This window comes from Scyliorhinus canicula, chromosome 3 (assembly GCF_902713615.1).
Source record: "Scyliorhinus canicula chromosome 3, sScyCan1.1, whole genome shotgun sequence".
Classification (NCBI taxonomy): domain Eukaryota; kingdom Metazoa; phylum Chordata; class Chondrichthyes; order Carcharhiniformes; family Scyliorhinidae; genus Scyliorhinus; species Scyliorhinus canicula.
The window spans coordinates 263,227,342-263,245,958 of NC_052148.1; the positions used below are offsets into that span (position 1 = coordinate 263,227,342).

General features: G+C 52.1%; 1 protein-coding gene across 2 annotated transcripts in view; it reads left to right on the forward strand.

Moving 5' to 3' along the window:
* Positions 1-11,805: 11,805 nt before the first annotated feature.
* The window catches only part of LOC119963507 (probable E3 ubiquitin-protein ligase HERC3), a 77,140-nt gene continuing 70,328 nt past the window's right edge, over positions 11,806-18,617 (forward strand). Inside the window, exons 1-2 of one of the 2 annotated variants that reach the window (XM_038792727.1) lie at positions 11,806-11,997; positions 18,259-18,518. In XM_038792727.1, coding sequence (XP_038648655.1) covers positions 18,275-18,518 — 244 coding nt within the window. In that variant the 5' untranslated portion in view covers positions 11,806-11,997; positions 18,259-18,274. Of the gene's footprint in view, positions 11,998-18,258; positions 18,519-18,617 lie in introns of those variants that run through there. The other variant, XM_038792728.1, reaches the window with a different exon arrangement.

Genomic DNA, 18,617 nt, shown 5'->3' on the forward strand with positions numbered 1-18,617 from the left:
CATGCAGAGACAGGACCGTGGGCTACCAGTCCTGACACTGACCGGGCTGGCTGGGGTGGGGATACCTGCCAGGCCAGGCGGGGAGGGGGGGGGGGGGGAGGTGACCAGGGAATGGGATGTGGGGTCGGGATGCTCCCCCACGGGGCTGGCTGTCCAGGCATGGACCGCCATTGCCATGGCCGACAGGGAGGCCATCTTTTTTTTCATTAATTTAGAGTACCCAATTTATTTTTTCCAATTAAGGGGCAATTTAGCGTGGCTAATCCACCTACCCTGCACATCTTTGGGTTGTGGGGGCGAGACCCACGCAAACACGGGAGAATGTGCAAGCTCCACCTGGACAGTGACCCAGAGCCAGGATTGAACCTAGGACCTCGGCGCTGTGAGGCAACAGGGCTAACCCACTGCACCACCACGCTGCCCTCAGGGAGGCCTTCCTGCTGTGCACCCCATTGACCACCCCTTATAGTCCATGGTTGTGCAGAGTGACACCGGTCATATGTGTGCACCCACCCCTCCAAACCTCACACCCCTCACCCTCCACCCCACAAAGTCTTCCCCCCCCCCCTGCAACCGACCTCCATGTACAGGTGGGGCAGCACGCAGCCCCCCCCCAGGGGCAACGGCCACAGTAGCCCTGGAGGAAGGCACGGACGGGGGTCACGGAGCATACCACTGGCATGGATAATGCTAGCCAAGGGTACCCCTGGCAGCACCAATGGGCAACATTGTGCTGGGCACCTACCAAGCCAGGAGCGTGGAGGGCAGAGTGCCAGGGGGAATGGCAAGATGTGGGGATTGGAGAGGGAGGGGGACACCGTGTAGCCTGGTGGACCTGGTTGGGCGCGCGGGTACACACCATGCAAACATGTCTGACTGTTGCTCCCTACAGACAATAGACTTCGGAATTCAACCAGGAATGGTGGCCTTCATCCAGGCCGCCACAGCCCTGGGGGATGCATTGTGGCTGCACGAGGTGGAGTTGCTCGAGGAGGACCTTGCAGCGGTGGAGCCTGCCCCAGAGGAACAGGAGGCAGCCTGTGAGGATGGAGAGCCGGCCGCCCAACAGGCAGAGGTGGGAAGGAGGAGTCACATGAGGCCCTGAGTGAGCTGGCAGCGCCTGTCATTCGAGGACCTGCCGGACTGTACATGCCGTCAAAGACTCCGGCTGAGCACGGGACAGTGCAACATATCTGCCACATCATGGTGTACCTGCCACTGTGGGGGTATAGGGGAGGACACCTGCTCCCAGTGGCCGCCAAGGTAACGGTCTCCCTGAATCTTTATGCCAAATGACCCTTCCAGGTACTGAGTGGAGACTGTCAGCGATCTCACAGATCTCAGTGCACAGGTGCATCCACGCCTTCATGGAGGCCTATATGCCCAGTCAACACAAGACATCAAATTTAATGTGGACCAGGTTCAGTGCCCTCACCGAGATACCCCCGGGCTCAGGGCTGATCGGCAGGATGCAAGCCGTTCTGTGAGCACAGGCCCATGGTGGGCCAGTCTTCATAAATTGAAAGGGGTTCCATTCGATAAGCATGCAGCTGGTGTGTGAAGTTGCAAATCATGTACGACTGGACCCAATACCCAGGCACTGTGAACACTCGATGGCTCCTGACCTGTTCAAGGTGCACCCCGCGGCTGAGGGGTTGGCTCTTGGGCGACAGGGGTTATCCACTGCGGTCGTGCCTGATGACGCCTATCTGGAGACCACAGACAGACACAACATCCTGCTACAACAATGCCCATGCAGCGACCAGGGATCAAGCAGTGCTTCAGCGTCTGATTATTGTGACATGGTGAATATATGCCCGAGCCCCTAACTCCCGTGCCAACTTAACTGGTGTCTACCTTTCGGGCCTTACGTGCCCTAACGCTACGCCTAGGTGGGTCCCCAGGTGGTACATCAGGAGTGGAGGTGGCCTTTTGCGAATCCCGCCTTGTGACCTGGGCCCTCTTTGGCTGCAGTCTTCTGGGGCGACCAGGTCTGGGTGGGTCTGGCTGCTGCTCGGGTGTCCTGGGTGGCATGGTGTAACCCTGTTCTGCCCATTGCCTATCACATGGACCAGGGACAGGAAGGGGGAGCCCAAGACACTGTGGTGTTCCGGCACCAGCCCTGCGGGAGTCACCGGCACGGACCCCATCATTTCCTCCTCCCTCACGGGGGCGTGATAGCCCCCGGGCCATTCCTTGGAATGGGGTGCGAGCGGAGCTAAACCCTGAGCCTCCTCCGCTGCCAGTCCTGGAGGCCTGCTCCAGTCTCGACCAGGGTCTCGAAGCTCATGGCCATGGAGCACAGGAAGCGGACCACCTCCCTCAGTGACTGTGCCACCTCCCTCTGTGCCTGGCTCAGGTCAACCAGTGCCCAGGCAATACCGCCAACACTCTCAGCTGTGACTGGGCCATGCACTGGAGTGTTGCTGCAGTGTCCAGGTTTCTGTGGTACATGGCTGCCTGTGACAGTGCAGTCCTGTCCTGGGCCTCGGCCACCTCCTGGACAGAGTGCCCCAGCCCTTGGACACCCTGACGCCGACCGATACCTTCTCCCCACATGGCCTCCACTGTGGACACAGTGGGCACGCATGGTCGGCACCACCCCTTGCCCCAACAGGTGGTTGAACTCCTCCAACTGCACCTGCAGGCGCTGGATGGTTGTGGACACCCCCCTGGCTCTGTGACTGCATCTCCACTATCGATGGGATCGCCCTTTCCAGAAGCCCGGAAACCCATCTGGTTGGCAGCTAGTCCCTGGGGTAGGGCCACCCTCCGTCAGTCCGCGCACAGCACATGTGTGGTGTGCACCAGATAGTGTCTCAGGACCATCCTCACTGACATGCCCAAATGAGGTGAGTGTCACTGGGAGAGTGGAGGGTGTTGGAGACAGCTGTGTCGGTAAGTCAGCGTTGTCCCCGGACTGGGCAGCAGTTCGAGGGCACCTGTCACTGTCCGTGTCCTCTTCCTCACTGCTATTCACTTGAGGTTGGGTTGTGGGTGGGGTCGGGGGGGGGGGGGGGGGAAACACCAGAAGGGTCCGCCTTCTCACCAGGAGATCTTGCAAGACACAAGACATGGCGTCTGACTGCCTGGGAGGGTGGTAGAGGCCGGTTGCCTCACTTCCTTTAAAAAGTACCCGGATGAGCACTTGGCTCATCATAGCATTCAAGGCTATGGGCCAAGTGCTGGCAAATGGGATTAGGTAGGCCGGCCAGATGTTTTTCATGTGTCACTGCCAATTTTGCTATCGTAGAAGTCCACCAATTCTGAACCAGCATCAGCATTTAGTCTCTGAAACAAAGAATTCCGCCCGGTATCTCCGACAGTTCAGCACTCCCTCAGTACTGCACTGGACCGCCAGCCTTGATTTTTGTTCTCAGCTCCAACCACAACAGGAAGTTGCTTTCCAAATTCAATATACTGACCGACGGGGCGTGATAATGAAGATGATAGTTGAGATCTTGAGGCTGAAATTTAAATTCAACAACAGCTGGATGTTAAAGATGCCATTGTATTATTTCAAAGATCAAGGGGATTTCTCCCCGGTGTCCTGGGCAAGACTTACTGCCTGACCAAGCACGTAAAAAAAAAAGATGACCTGCTCATTTATTTCACTGCCTCTTGTTGGGCAGTGCTGTGTGCAAATTGGCTGACACGTTTCAAGAGTGACTGCCCTTCAAAAATACTTTATTGGTTGTAGAGCACTCTGGGGCGATCTGAGGCTATGAAAGGTATATAAAGGAAAGTTGTTGTATTTCCTTTATGCATTGACTGTTTATCTTGGCAAATGGTCTTCTGTGCCTGATTTACTCAGTTACAATATCACCAACAACTTGGGAGATGTACAGCCCATTGTGGCCTCTGAGACACCCAGATTGTAGCCACCACATCGGAATGAGAAACAGAAAGTGCTGGAAAAACTCGGTCAGTTTGACCGTCCTTGCAGAGTGAGAAACAGTTAATATTTTAGTCCTTTGGAACTGACCATCACATCTGCTTTACACTCCTCCAATGTCCGTGGTATTCCGAACATTGATCCTGCCCTTTTTGACCTTCAGTTATCTAACTTCACTCATATCACTTCTCATTGAAACACAAGTTTAATCTCCATCTGATTCTACCATCCACTCAAAAACCTGATTCTTAGGACGCGTGTGGTTCTTTAGCTGAGGGGTGGCCTAATTGAGGTGTTGGAAATTGTGAAAGGTATTGACAGGGTGGATGGGATACAGAGAGAATGTTCCAGAGAGAATGTGAGGAAGAGGATAACTGGAGGTCATCAATACAAGATAGTCACCGAGAATTCCATTTGGGAATTCCAAAGAAAGTTTGCTGCCCAAGGAGTAATGAAAATGTGGAACTTGCAACCACAGAGTGTGGTTGAATGAATAGTATAGAGGCATTTAAGGGCAAACTATACAAGGATATTGGGGGAAAGGGGAATAGGGGATTAATAATGGTAGATTTGGATGGGAAAAGATGGACCATAAACACCAGCATGAACTGATTGGGCTGAAAGGCCTATTTCTGGTCCTCTTATCCGATGCAATCACACCTACTCATTCTGACATCTCTCCTTCGTTCTATTGGTTCAATTGACTTCAATGATCTGTTGCTAATGTTATGTCATTTTCACCCTTTTACCACCACAACTCTGATGCATGACCTTCTCCATGAGCTTGACTATGCCATATGAACATATGAATTAGGAGCAGGAGTAGGCCACCTCAGCCCTTCAACAATATCATGGCTGATCTGACTGATCTGATGGCCAAAAATGGCAAACAAGCTCGTCAACTGGGCTGAAGAACTCACAAAGCGAAACATAGGAACATACATAGGAGTAGGAATAGACCTCTCGGCCCCCACGAGCCTGATCCACCATTCAATAAGATCATGGCTGATCTGATTGTGGCCCCAACTGCACATTCCACCCGATACTCTTTGACTCCCTTGTTAGTTAAGAATCTATCTGCCTCCGCCTCAGGAATATTCACAGGCCCTGCTCCACCACTCTCTGGGGAAGAGAGTTCCAATGTTTTACTGCCCTCTGGGAAAAAAAGATCTTCTTATCCCTGTCTTAACTTGGAGACGCCTTACTTTAAAACTGTGTACCCTAGTCCTAGACCCTCCCACAAGGAGAAACATCCTTCCAGTACCCACCCTGTCACGTCCCATCTATATGTTTCAATCAGATTACCTTTCAACCTTCTAAACTCCAAATGGATACAGGTGCAGTGTCAAGGGAGTAAGTCTTACAAAATATATTTAGATATCCTCATGGCTATTTCTAAAATTTTAAAAGCTGGACAAAATGGTTAAAATGGCTAAATCTACGTGCGTCTGTGACCCTCGAACAAAAGGGGCTACCTGGCAGTAGCAAGGAAACTTCACACATAGTTATCTCTGAAGAGACACTAACAACCCCTGTGGGCTGGACGGATCAAATTGACAGAGAGCTATACAAAGGCCATCTGCATTTTATAACCCAGGTTGGCTAACTGGACTCCACTAATTTTCTGGGGCAAAGGGCCCTGCGACCTTCCTTTCATTCTGAATGGTTGAGACATTTAACCTCTCGTGGGCCCAGATGAGGGACACACAAACAATCTTTGTATCAGTTTTGACCCTACTCATCTGGGTGAAAGAATACCTCATCTGGAACCCACATGAAACAATAATTATTTTCTCTGTGGTCTTTGCCCTGTGAACCATTCTTTTCCCTCTCCCTCTTTTACTGTATGAGTGACCAGAAGCCAGAATTGTGACCTTCCTCCCCCATTGTGAGTGCGTGTAAATAAACTAACCCCTTGAGCTAACCCCATCTCGAGTTTGCTCTGGCGTTATCAGTAGAAATTGGATCATCCCAAAACCGAGGGGTTAAGAAATACTCCACTGCTTAGAAAATGGGAAGCAAATCAAAAACACTTTTCTGTTTACAGACAAGTGGTGTGAGTAGAAATTAGGACTGTTTAAATTAAACTCCCTCCTGCCCATAACACCGAGACTGTCCAACCTTTCCTCTTATGTTAACCCCTCTATCGCAGATATGATTCGAGTGAACCTTCTCATAGAATTTACAGTGCAGAAGGAGGCCATTCGGCCCATTGAGTCTGCACCGGCTCTTTGAAAGAGCACCCTACCCAAGCCCACACCTCCACCCTATCCCCATCCTGACACTAAGGGCAATTTTGGACACTAAGGGCAATTTAACATGACCAATCCACCTAACCTGCACATCTTTGGACTGTGGGAGGAAACCGGAGCACCCGGAGGAAACCCACGCACACACGGGGAGAACGTGCAAACTCCGCACAGACAGTGAATCAAGCTGGGAATCGAACCTGGGACCCTGGAGCTGTGAAGCAATTGTGCTCACCACTGTGCTACCGTGCTTCTCTGAACTGCTTCTAAAGAATCATATAATCAAAGGGAAGCACGGTGGCATAGTGGTTAGCATTGCTGCCTACGGCGCTGAGGACCCAGGTTCGATCCTGGCTCTGGGTCACTGTCTGTGCGGAGTTTACACATTCTCCCCGTGTCTGCGTGGGTTTCGCCCCCCACAACCCAAAAATGTGCAGAGTAGGTGGATTGGCCACGCTAAATTGCCCCTTAATTGGAAAAGATAATTGGGTACTCTAAATTTATATTAAAAAAAGAATCATATAATCACAACAGTGCAGAAGGAGGCCATTTGGCTCATTTATATCCTTTCTTAAGTAAGGATACCAAAACTATATACACCCTCTCTATTTCTCAGTACTTTTAAAAACAAATTTCCAATTAAGGAGCAATTTAGCATGGCTAATCCACCTACCCTGCACATCTTTGGGCCGCAGGGGTGAGACCCACACTGACACGGGGAGAATGTGCAAACTCCATGCGGACAGTGGCCTGGGGGCGAAATCATACACGGGTCTTTGGCGCTGTGAGGCAGCAGTGCTAACTGCTGCACCACTTCTCTGTACTTTTTACCTGTCTCTGTTTTCCTCTCCCATATTTATTTTCTCCCATGACTCCTAATATTTAGGAGTGGACCTTGAAAAATGAAGAGGTCTGTCATCCCAGTGCTCCATGAAAATATGTGCATGTTCCTTTAAGACACTGAATTGTTCTTGGTCCTTGGGTCTGTGTCCTATTAAGACATAGGGGCTGGATTCTCCACTGCTGGGATTCACCATTGCGTCAGCAGTGCACCCACGCCCGGGAATTTCCAACGGCGTGGGGCTGCCCACAATGGGAAACCCCATTGGCCAACAGGCAAGACAGAGAATCCTGCCACCGGCGGGACAGAGAACCCCTTCTGCTCTCTGAAGGTGGATGCATGCCCCTTTAAGACATTGCATTGCTCCACTCCCTGAGGGTGTGTAACCTGCCTCTTTAAGACATTGGATTGCTCCTGCTCCTTGAGGGTGGGTGCCCTCTCCTTTAGGATATTGTATAGTTCCTGATGCCTGAAGGTGGGTACCTACCCCTTTAAGATATTGGATTGCTCCTGCTCCTTTAGGGAGGGTGCTTGCTCCTTTAAGACATCGTATTGTTCCTGTTCCATGAGGGCAGGTGCCTGCCCCTTTAGGACATGGTTGTCAAAGAGTCATCCAGACTCGAAACGTGAGCTCCCTTTTCTCTCCACAGACGCTGTCAGACCTGCTGAGATTGTCCAGTATTTTCTGTTTTTGTTTCAGATTCCAGCATTCGCAGTAATTTGCTTTTACCTTTAGGATATTGTATTGCTCCAGCTCCCTGAGGGTGGGTGCCTGCCCCTTTAAGACGTTGTTTATTCCTGCTCCATGAGGGCGGGTGCCTGCCCTTTAAGACATTGGATTGCTCCTGCTCCCTGAGGGTGGGTGCCTGTCTGCCTTAAAACATTGGGTTATAGTGGCTCCCTGGGTGGAGGTGCCTGCCCCTTTAAGCCAGTGTGTCATTGTTGTTCTCTGTGCAGAGATGCCTGCCCCCTTAAGATACTGGATTGCTCCCGCTAGCTGAGTGTGGGTGCCTGCTTGCCCCTTTAAGACATTGTGTTATTGTTGCTCCCTGGGCTGAGGTGCCTACCCCTTTAAGACCCTAGATTGCTCCTGCTCCCTGCGGGTGGGTGCCTGCCTTCCCCTTTAAGACAGTGTGTTATTGTTGCTCCTAGGGCGGAGTTGCCTGTTCCTTTCAGACATTGTGCTATTGTTGCTACCTGGGCGGAGGTGTCTGCCTCTTTAAGACACTGGGTTGCTCCTGCTCCCTGAGGGTGGATGCCTGCCAGACCCTATAAGACAGGGGTGGGCAAACTTTTCCGTGCAAGGGCCACATTCAGAAATTCACAATTTTAAAGGGCCGCATAGTATATTAAGTAAAATAATTACTTCACCCGGTTATGATTCTGGGCGCCTCATATAGAACATAGAACAGTACAGCACAGAACAGGCCCTTCGGCCCTCGATGTTGTGCCGAGCAATGATCACCCTACTCAAGTCAACGTATCCACCCTATACCAGTAAGTAACCCAACAGCCCCCCCCTCCCATTAACCTTAAAAAAAAAATTTTAAATTTAAAAAAAAATTGTTTTTAAAAAAAACTTTTTTTTTTAATGACTTGGTGGGCTGCATAAAGACCCATGCGGCCCGCGGGCCGTAGTTTGCCCACCCCTGCTATAAGACATTGTGTTATTGCTGCTCCATGGGTGGAGGTGCCTGTCCCTTTAAGGCATTGTGTTATGTTGCTCCCTGGGCACAGGTGCCTGTCACTTTAAGCCATTGTGTTATTGTTGCTCCCTGGGCGGAGACACCTGCCCCTTTATGGCACTGGATTGTTCCTGTTCCCTGAGGGTGGGTGCCTGTCTGGCCGTTTAAGACATTGCGTTATCGTTGCTCTCAGGGCGAGGTGTCTGCCCCTTTAAGACACTGATTGCTCCTGCTCCCTGAGGATGGGTGTCTGCCTGCCTGCCCCTTTAACATGTTATGTTATGTTATTCCCAGGGTGAAGGTACCTGCCCCTTTAGACTTTGCGTTATTGTTTTTCACTGTGCGGAGGTGCCTGTCCCTCTAAGACACTGTGTTATGTTTCTCCCTGGGCGGAGGTCCATGCTTCTTTAAAACATTGCTTTATTGTTGCTCCCTGGGTGGAGGTGCCTGCCCCTTTAAGACATTGTGTTGTTGTTGCTCCCTGGGCCGAGTTGCCTGCTCTTTAAGACACTGTTGTTGCTGCTCCCTGGGAGGAGGTGCCTGCACCTTTAAGGCACTGTTATTGTTGCTCCCTGGGAGGAGGTATCTGCACCTTTAAGACACTGTTGTTGTTCCCTGGACGGAGATGCCTACCCCTTTAAGACACTGGATTGCTCCTTCTCCCTGAGGGTGGGTGCCTGCCTGCCTGTCCCTTTAAGCCATTGTGTTGTTGTTGCTCCCTGGTCAGAGGTGCCTTCCGCTTTAAGACATTGTGCCATTGTTGCTCCCTGGATGGAGGTGCCTGCCCCTTTAAGACTTTACGTTATTGTTGCTCCCTGTGTGGAGTTCCTTGTCCCTTTAAGACACTGTGTTATGTTGCTCCCTGGGCAGAGGTTCCTGCTTCTTTAAGACACTGCTTCAGTGTTGCTCCCTGGGTGGAGGTGCCTGCCCCTTTAAGACATTGTGTTGTTGTTGCTCCCTGGGCAGAGGTGCCTGCCACTTTAAGACATTGTGCTGTTGCTCCCGGGGCAGAGTTGCCTGCTCCTTTAAGGCACTCTGTTATTGTTGCTCGCTGGGTGGAGGCACCTGCCCCTTTATGACACTGGATTGCTCCTGCTCCCTGAGGATGAGTGCCTGCATGCCCCTTTAAGACATTGTGTTAATGTTGCTCCCTGGGTGGAGGTGCCTGCCCCTTGAAGACATTGTGCCTTTGTTGCTTCCTGATGGAGGTGCCTGCCCCTTTAAGACACTGTTGTTGCTCCCTGGGTAGAGGTGCCTGCCCCTTTAAGACACTTGTTGTTGTTGCTCCCTTGGCGGAGGTGCCTGCCCCTTTAAGACACTGTTGTTGTTATTGCTCCCTGGGCGGAGGTGCCTGCCCCTTTAAGACACTGTTGTTGTTATTGCTCCTTGGACGGAGGTGCCTGCCCCTTTAAGACACTGTTGTTGGTCCCTGGGTTGAAGTGCCTGCCCCTTTAAGACACTTGTTGTTGCTCCCTTGGCAGACGTGCCTGCCTCTTTAAAACACTGTTATTGCTCCCTGGGCGGAGGTGCCTGCCCCTTTAAGATACTGTTGTTCCCTTGGCGGAGGTGCCTGCCCCTTAAAGACACTTGTTGTTGTTGCTCCCTTGGCGGAGGTGCCTGCCCCTTTAAGAGACTGTTGTTGTTCCCTGCGCAGAGGTGTCTGCCCCTTTAAGACACTGTTGTTGTTGCTCCCTGGGCAGTGATGCCTGCCCCTTTAAGACACTGTTGTTGTTGCTCCCTGGGATGAGGTGCCTGCCCCTTTAAGACACTGTTGTTGTTGTTGCTCCCTAGGCGGAGGTGCCTGCCCCTTTAAGACAGTGTTGTTGCTCCCTGGGCAGAGGTGCCTGCCCCTTTAAGACATTGTGTTGTTGTTGCTCCCTGGGATGAGGTGCCTGCCCCTTTAAGACACTGTTGTTGTTGTTGCTCCCTAGGCGGAGGTGCCTGCCCCTTTAAGACATTGTGTTGTTGCTCCCTGGGCAGAGGTGCCTGCCCCTTTAAGACATTGTGTTGTTGTTGCTCCCTGGGCGGAGGTTCCTGCCCTTTTAAGACACTGTTGTTGTTGTTGCTCCCTGGGCGGAGGTGCCTGCCCCTTTAAGATACTGTTGTTCCCTTGGCGGAGGTGCCTGCCCCTTAAAGACACTTGTTGTTGTTGCTCCCTTGGCGGAGGTGCCTGCCTCTTTAAGAGACTGTTGTTGTTCCCTGGGCAGAGGTGTCTGCCCCTTTAAGACACTGTTGTTGTTGCTCCCTGGGCAGTGATGCCTGCCCCTTTAAGACACTGTTGTTGTTGCTCCCTGGGATGAGGTGCCTGCCCCTTTAAGACACTGTTGTTGTTGTTGCTCCCTAGGCGGAGGTGCCTGCCCCTTTAAGACAGTGTTGTTGCTCCCTGGGCAGAGGTGCCTGCCCCTTTAAGACATTGTGTTGTTGTTGCTCCCTGGGATGAGGTGCCTGCCCCTTTAAGACACTGTTGTTGTTGTTGCTCCCTAGGCGGAGGTGCCTGCCCCTTTAAGACATTGTGTTGTTGCTCCCTGGGCAGAGGTGCCTGCCCCTTTAAGACATTGTGTTGTTGTTGCTCCCTGGGCGGAGGTTCCTGCCCTTTTAAGACACTGTTGTTGTTGTTGCTCCCTGGGCGGAGGTGCCTGCCCCTTTAAGACATTGTGTTGTTGCTCGCTGGGCGGAGGTGCCTGCCCCTTTAAGACATTGTGTTGTTGCTCCCTGGGCGGAGATGCCTGCCCCTTTAAGACACCGTTGTTGTTGCTCCCTTGGCGGAGGTGCCTGCCCCTTTAAGACACCGTTGTTGTTGCTCCCTTGGTGGAGGTGCCTGCCCCTTTAAGACATTGTGTTGCTCCCTGGGCGGAGGTGCCTGCCCCTTTAAGACATTGTGTTGTTGCTCCCTGGGCGGAGGTGCCTGCCCCTTTACGACACCGTTGTTGTTGTTGTTGTTGCTCCCTGGGCGGAGGTGCCTGCCCCTTTAAGACATTGTGTTGTTGCTCCCTGGGCGGAGGTGCCTGCCCCTTTAACCCAATCCGCTTCGCCCGGCGCGTCGCCAGGTCCCTCCGCCTGTGCCCTGGGCGGGTGATTGGCCGCCTGGCCTGTCCATCACCTCACTGACCAACCCGCCAGCGGGAAGCGTCCGGCCTGGGGAGGAGAGTGATTGACGGCCCCGATCTGTCACTCAGTCAGCCGGGAGCGGAGCAGAGGGGGTGTCGGTGCGGGAACAAAGGCGGGGTGAGCCCCCGGGCCGGAGCGGCAACCGGCGCCAGGCCGGGCCCCCAGTCAGTGCAGCCTGTCCGCAGGACTAGAGACCCCGGCAGCAGGAGCAACATTCAGGTAACTTTGTAACCTCTTTGTAGCCAGAGAGCTGCAGGGGCTCCGGGCCCAGCAGGGATTCCCCCTCCCTTCCTCCCTGACACAATGTATCGGGCCGTGCGGCAACAAAGTTTTCCTGCAGGAGGGACGAGATTCCTTTAAAGGTCCCTTTTCTGATTTAAAGGGCCTTGCCTCTGTGGAGTGGCACCCTAACCCCTGGCATCAGAAGATCTTGGATTGGAGACCCCCCCCCCCCCCCCCCCCCACACTCCAGAGACTGCAGCCCCACCCACAACCAAGGCTGACAGTCTGCTGCACTGCCGGGGGGGGAGGGGGGGAGGGAGGGGAGGGGGGGGGGGAGGGAGGGGGGGGGGAGGGGAAGGGGGGGGGGGAGGGGGGGAGGGAGGGGGGGGGGGGAGGGAGGGGGGGGGGGAGGGAGGGGGGGGGGAGGGGGGGGGAGGGGGGGAGGGAGGGGGGGGGGAGGGGAAGGGGGGGGGAGAGGGGGGGGGGAGGGGAGGGGGGAGAGAGGGGGGGGGGGGGGGAGGGGAAGGGGGGGAGAGAGGGGGGGGAGGGGGAGGGAGAGGAAGGGGGGGAGAGAAGGAGATGGGGGGAGGGAGAGGGGGGGTGAGGGAGGGGGGGGAGGGGGGGAGAGAGAGAGGAAGGGGGGGAGAGAAGGAGACGGGGGGAGGGAGAGAGGGGGGGGGGGTGAGGGAGAGAGGGGGGGGGGGGCATAAATACACACACACACAAATACACACACACACACCTTCCAGATGAGGCATGCTAAACCCATGCCACCTCTGCCCCCTCAGCAGGACATTGGAGATTATTTCGAAGGCCAGGCTGAGCAGGTTTCCCGTGCTGGCATTCGATTTCCTGTGCCAACATTCAACCCCCACCCAGCACCTCAAACTTGATGATCTTCTCCTTATCTGTCTCATATTGTGTGTGAGACCTCACTGAGCGCAAAACCTACTTTGCGACAAGGGCGAAGCATCAAAAGGGGAAGGTAGTTAATTGTCCTGAGTTTGCAGAACGGGGCCATGTTAAAGGAATGCCTTCCTTTTGTACTGAATCTCCGTGCTTTGTTTTGCTATTGCGGCTAGTTTAGGCAAGAATATTGTGTCAACATTTTTCTTTGGTTCTGAGAACTGTGACCACAACCTCACCTCAACCAGAAATTGCTTTTGATTTTAAAGATTGAGTCCAAAGGTTTCTCTTGGTGAAACATAAAAGCAATGGTTTACAGTGGTCACAGTCTCGCCTGTATTATGGGACAGAAGTTATTCACTACCCGGAACGTGTCCCATTCCTTATTGTTGAGTTTCATTGATGGGAGAATGTTTGCAAATGATCATTTGCAGCTCAGTAATTTTCTTTTAGAAATTCTTTCGTGAGATGTGGATGTCACTGGCAAGGCCTGCATTTATCGCTCATCCCTAATTGCCCTTGAAATGATGGTAGTGAGCAAACCTTCCTGAACTGCTGCAGTCCATCTCGATTAGGTGCGCCTGCAGTGCTGTTAGGGAGGGAGTTCCAGGATTCTGATCTAACAGCAGGGAAGGAATGGTGATATAGTTTCAAGTCAGGATGGGGTGTCCTTTGGAGAGAAACCTGCAGGTAGTGGTCATTCCCTGCACGCAACTGCTGCTATTGCCCTTCCGAGTGGTAATTGTTGCAGGTTTGGAAGGTGATGTTGAAGGAGCCTTGGTGAGTTGTGGCAGTGCATCTTGTAGATGATGCACACTGCTGTCACTGTCCGTCAGTGGTGGAGGGAGTGAATGTTTAAGGCGGTGGTTGGAGTGCTGATCAAGCGGGCTGCTTTGTCCTGGATGGTGTCAAGCTTCTTGTGTGTTTGGAGCTGCACTCATCCAGGCATGCGGAGAGTATTCCAGCACGCTACTGCCTTGTGCCTTGTGGATGATGTGACAGACTTTGGAGAGTCAGGAGGTGAGTGACTTGCCGCAGGATTCCTAGCCTCTGATCTGCTCTTGTAGGTACAGTATTTATCTGGCTGGTCCAGTTAAGTTTCTGGTCAATGGTAACTCCTGGGATGTTGATAGTGGAGGATTCAGGAATGGTGATGCCATTTAATGTCAAGATGCTCTCTTGTTGGAGATGTTCACTGCCTGGCACTTGTGTGGTACGAATGGTACTTCACCACTTATCAGCCTAAGCCTTGTTGCAATTTGGGTGAGATTGGCCCAGCCAATAATTGGCAAAATTATTTACAACACATAAGTATGCAACTGTTTGTGGGGGGGTAGGGGTAGGGGGGGGGGGGTTGGGGTTAGGGGTGTGGGGGGGGTAGGGGTGGGGGGGGTTGGGGTTAGGGGTGTGGGGGGGTAGGGGTAGGGGGGGTTGGGGTTAGGGGTAGGGGGGTGGGAACTGGGGAGGTTAATATACATTTGGGTGCTGGAGAAACAATAATAGTGGGCAATACTCGAATGGGTTTGGTGTTGGTGTTGTCACTTGCTTCTCCCAGATGGATCTCGCTGCAGTTGTCGTCTTGCGCTCACCTCCGCTTCAGCCGTTCCTCCCGTCTTTTGCCTTTATTCTCCTTGTTCTCTGTTCCTGGAGATGCCAAGTTTGTTATTGTATCCCGTGCCCTCCTTCAGGCTGTCATTTCCCTGCATCCCCCCCCCCCCCCACCTCCCTGATTCTCCTCTCTTGTTCCCTGTCTCTTCCCTCTTCCCCCCCCCCCCTTTCCCCCTTGCTTCTGTCCTCTTTTCCCACCCTCCTGTGGTTCGCCCTTCTTTCCTCTTAGATTTTGCTGCCCCCCCCCCCCCCCCCCCCCCCCCCCCCCCGCCCTCCCCCCTCCCGGTCTATCTCTCCCTCTCATGCTTTGTCTACTTTCCCCTGACTCTTGGCTACCTGGCTATTCTTCTACTTGTTTGTTGGCCACAAACAGGTCCCGGAACAATTGGGTGAATGGCTCCCACGTTATGTGGAAGCCGCCGTCTGACCCTCGGATGGCGAATTTGATTTTCTCCATTTGGAGAGATTCCGAGAGGTGGGACAGCCAGTCTGCAGCTCTGGGTGGTGCTGCTGACCGCCAGCCGAATAGGATTCTACAGCAGGCGATCAGGGAGGCAACGGCAAGGGCGTCCGCCCTCCTCCCCAGGAATAGATCTGGCTGGACCCAGCTGCTTTCTTAATCTGGGCAGGGCAATCTGTGAAGCAAATTTCTAGTGCCCCGAATTTGGTACGGTCATAAATTCTAATGCATTTTCTTCAAATCAATGCTGTGGACCCAGTGAAGATATTCTTTGAATGATTTGAGAGTTAAACCTTTGCCACAAGATTTTCTCTCCATTGCTTTCCCCCTAAGAAATTATTTTTGGTGTGCCTCGTGCCTCTCCCAGGTATGAGACATTGGAAATTGGTAAGGAAATCGGGCATTGCCAGAAAACACTGCAGGCCCGTCAGCATCCGGAAAGGGAAAATCCAGGTTATGATGCCTGTTGTGAAATGAATGCTTCTTCAGTTTGATGGGTTGTGTAGTGTGCCTTTCTCTCTTTGCTGAGGTTTCACATACCCAGCAGACTACAATCTGGCTTTTCTCTTTACTGTTGCCGACTGACCTTTTGTGTACTTTCACAATATGTTCTCCCTGCGTCTGCGTAGGTTTCCTCCGGATGCTCCGATTTCCTCCCACGGTCCAAAGATGTGCAGGTTACGTGGATCGGCTTCGTTAAATTGTCCCTTGGTGTTGATTAATTTGATCCTTTCCCCAGTGTCGGCCCGATTGGGCCCACACCGGAGTCCGACCACGTGGTCGCTCCCGCCAGACTCTGACCACGTGACCAGACCCAACCAGGTTGCGTTCAGCCTGTCCATCATCCTGACGTACCTGGGGGAAGAAAAGGTAAAAGACGGGGCCCTTCCAGGCCCCTACCAAGGTCAATCTCGGCATGAGTAGACCGCGGGGGCGCGAGGCCTCGCCAGCGAAGCGGGAATGCCCGAGGCAACCCCAGAGCGACAGGTACCTGCCCGACCCCACCGGAGGGTGAACCCAACCTCACAGCCCCACGAGACTAGACCGGCTGATGCACAACCCCTTCCAGTGAGCCTGACACCACCGCCATCATCCACTATCCCTCCGAACGCAATCACTTACCTTGCGCAAAGCCAGCCCTGCCATCCAAGAGCAGCCGCTGACTCGGGAGGCGGAGAAAACGCACCGGCCTCAAGGTAAAACTTAAATTACCTGGTTTCCCAGCGTACTCCTGGCAAACATCCAAGTGATTGAGAACAAGCCGGATGACCTCAACACTAGACTTACCTCCCCGAGTGAACATAGAACAGTACAGCACAGAACAGGCCCTTCGGCCCTCAATGTTGTGCCGAGCCTTGTACGAAACCAAGGTCAAGCTATCCCACTCCCTGTCATTCTGGTGTGCTCCATGTGCCTATCCAATAACCACTTGAAGTTTCCTCAAGTGTCCGACATCACTATCACAGCAGGCAGTCCATTCTACACCCGAACCACTCTCTGAGTAAAGACCCTGTAATCCGCATTCAAATTTGTCCTACCAAAATTAATCCTTTTACCGCTTCATCACAGATCTGTACAAAGCTTTGGCTTCCTCCTGCAAGGATTCTTCTCACAGCTGGTTTGGTTGTCAGGCCTGTCAAATTGCACAAACACTGATTACATGGACAGCAATATTGCTTAAAATATGTGCCAGCCAGTTCTTTACTATGTCATATGTTAATTCTGCACCTGCATCCCTTTCTTGTCATGTTCTTGTCTTACAAATGCCATTCTTAGTATTCCTAATGGAAACTGCCATCGTAATTACACACTCACATGCCCTAGGATTTTGCAGCGCCATCATTGGAGCAAGGGTGTAATTGCAGTGTGACATGTTTACATAGGGCATTTCTACTGTAAATATAGAAGTAGGGATTTGTCATGTTTATAAATAAAAATAAGGTTAAAAGTGGACTGAATTATGTCTGTACACACTGATTGTCCAAGTCAGCATGAATTCACAAAAGGGATTTGGAATTTTTTGACAATATGACCAGTAGAGTGGACAAGGGTAAACCAATGGATGTTGTGTATCTGGACTTTCTAAAGGCTTTCGACAAGGTCCCACACAAGAGATTAGTGAGAAAAATTAAAGCTCATGGTATTGGGGGTAATGTATTGCCATGGATAGAGAACTGCTGGCAGACAGGAAGCAGAGATTGGGAATAAATGGGTCCTTTTTAGAGTGGGAGGCAGTGACTAGTGGGGTACCGCAGGATTCAGTGCTGGGACCCCAGCTGTTCACAATATACATTAATGATTTGGACGAAGGAATTGCATGCAATATCTCCAAATTTGCAGATAACACTAAGCTGGGTGGCAGTGTGTGCTGTGAGGATGCACAGAGGCTGCAGGGTGACTTGGACAGGGTGGCTGAATGCAATATAATGTGGGTAAATGTGAGATTATCCACTTTGGCAAAAACAAGAAGGCAGATTATTATCTGAATGGTGGCAGTTTAGGAAAAGGGGAAGTGCAACAAGACCTGGGTGTCATGGTGACACAGTCGCTGAAGGTTGGCATGCAGGTACAGCAGGCGGTAAGGAAAGCTAATGGCATGTTGGCATTCATAGCGAGAGGATTTGAGTATAGGAGTAGGGATGCCTTGCTGCAGTTATACAGGGCCTTGGTGAGGCTACACCTTGAGTGTTGTGGGCAGTTTTAGTCTCCTAGTTTGAGGAAGGACATTCTTGCTATTGAGGGTGTCCAGCGACGGTTCACCAGACTAATTACCGGGATGGCAGGACTGACATACAAAGAAAGACTGGATCACTGGGCTTGAACTCACTGGAGTTTAGAAGAATGAGAGGGGATCTCATAGAAACATATAAAATCCTGATGGGACTGGACAGACTAGATGCGGGAAGAATGTTCTCGATCTTTGGGACAACCAGAAGTAGGGGTCACCGCCTAAGAATAAGGGGTAAGCCATTCAGGACTGAGATGAGGAAGAACTTCTTCTCTCAGAGAGTTGTGAACTTCTTGAACTCTCTCCAGCACAGAAAGCTGTTGGGCCAGTGCGTTGGATATATTCAAGAGGGAGCTGGACATGGTTCTTGCGGTTAAAGGGATCAAGCGGTATGGAGAGAATGCAGGCGTGGGATACTGAATTTGCATGATCAGCCATGATCATATTGAATGGTGGTGCAGGCTTGAAGGGCCGAATGGCCTACTCCTGCACCCATTTTCTACGTTTCTATCCGTCACTAACCTAACTTTCCTCTTTCTCCCACTCTCTGTTCCAGGAGAATCACAGAAACCATGACTTCGAAAGTACAGGTGTTGTGTTGGGGCCATACAAATTTGGGTCAACTCGGACTGGGTGATATTCATGAGAACATTGTTGCCCAACCCAGGACTTCTTCATTCTTTAGCAGCAAAACTGTGCAGGAGGTGGCCTGCGGGAGATACCATACAGCTTTTGTTCTGCAAGACGGAAGTGTCTACACATGTGGCTCAAACATCTGGGGACAGCTGGGCCACGAGAAAGCAGGTTACAGTCCAGGTAATAATTACAGTAACGCTTCTGCATCGACGCTCTCTGTCTCTGTCTGCTTTCAGCAATCGGACAGGAATACTCAGCAAACGTTGTGACATGTGGCTG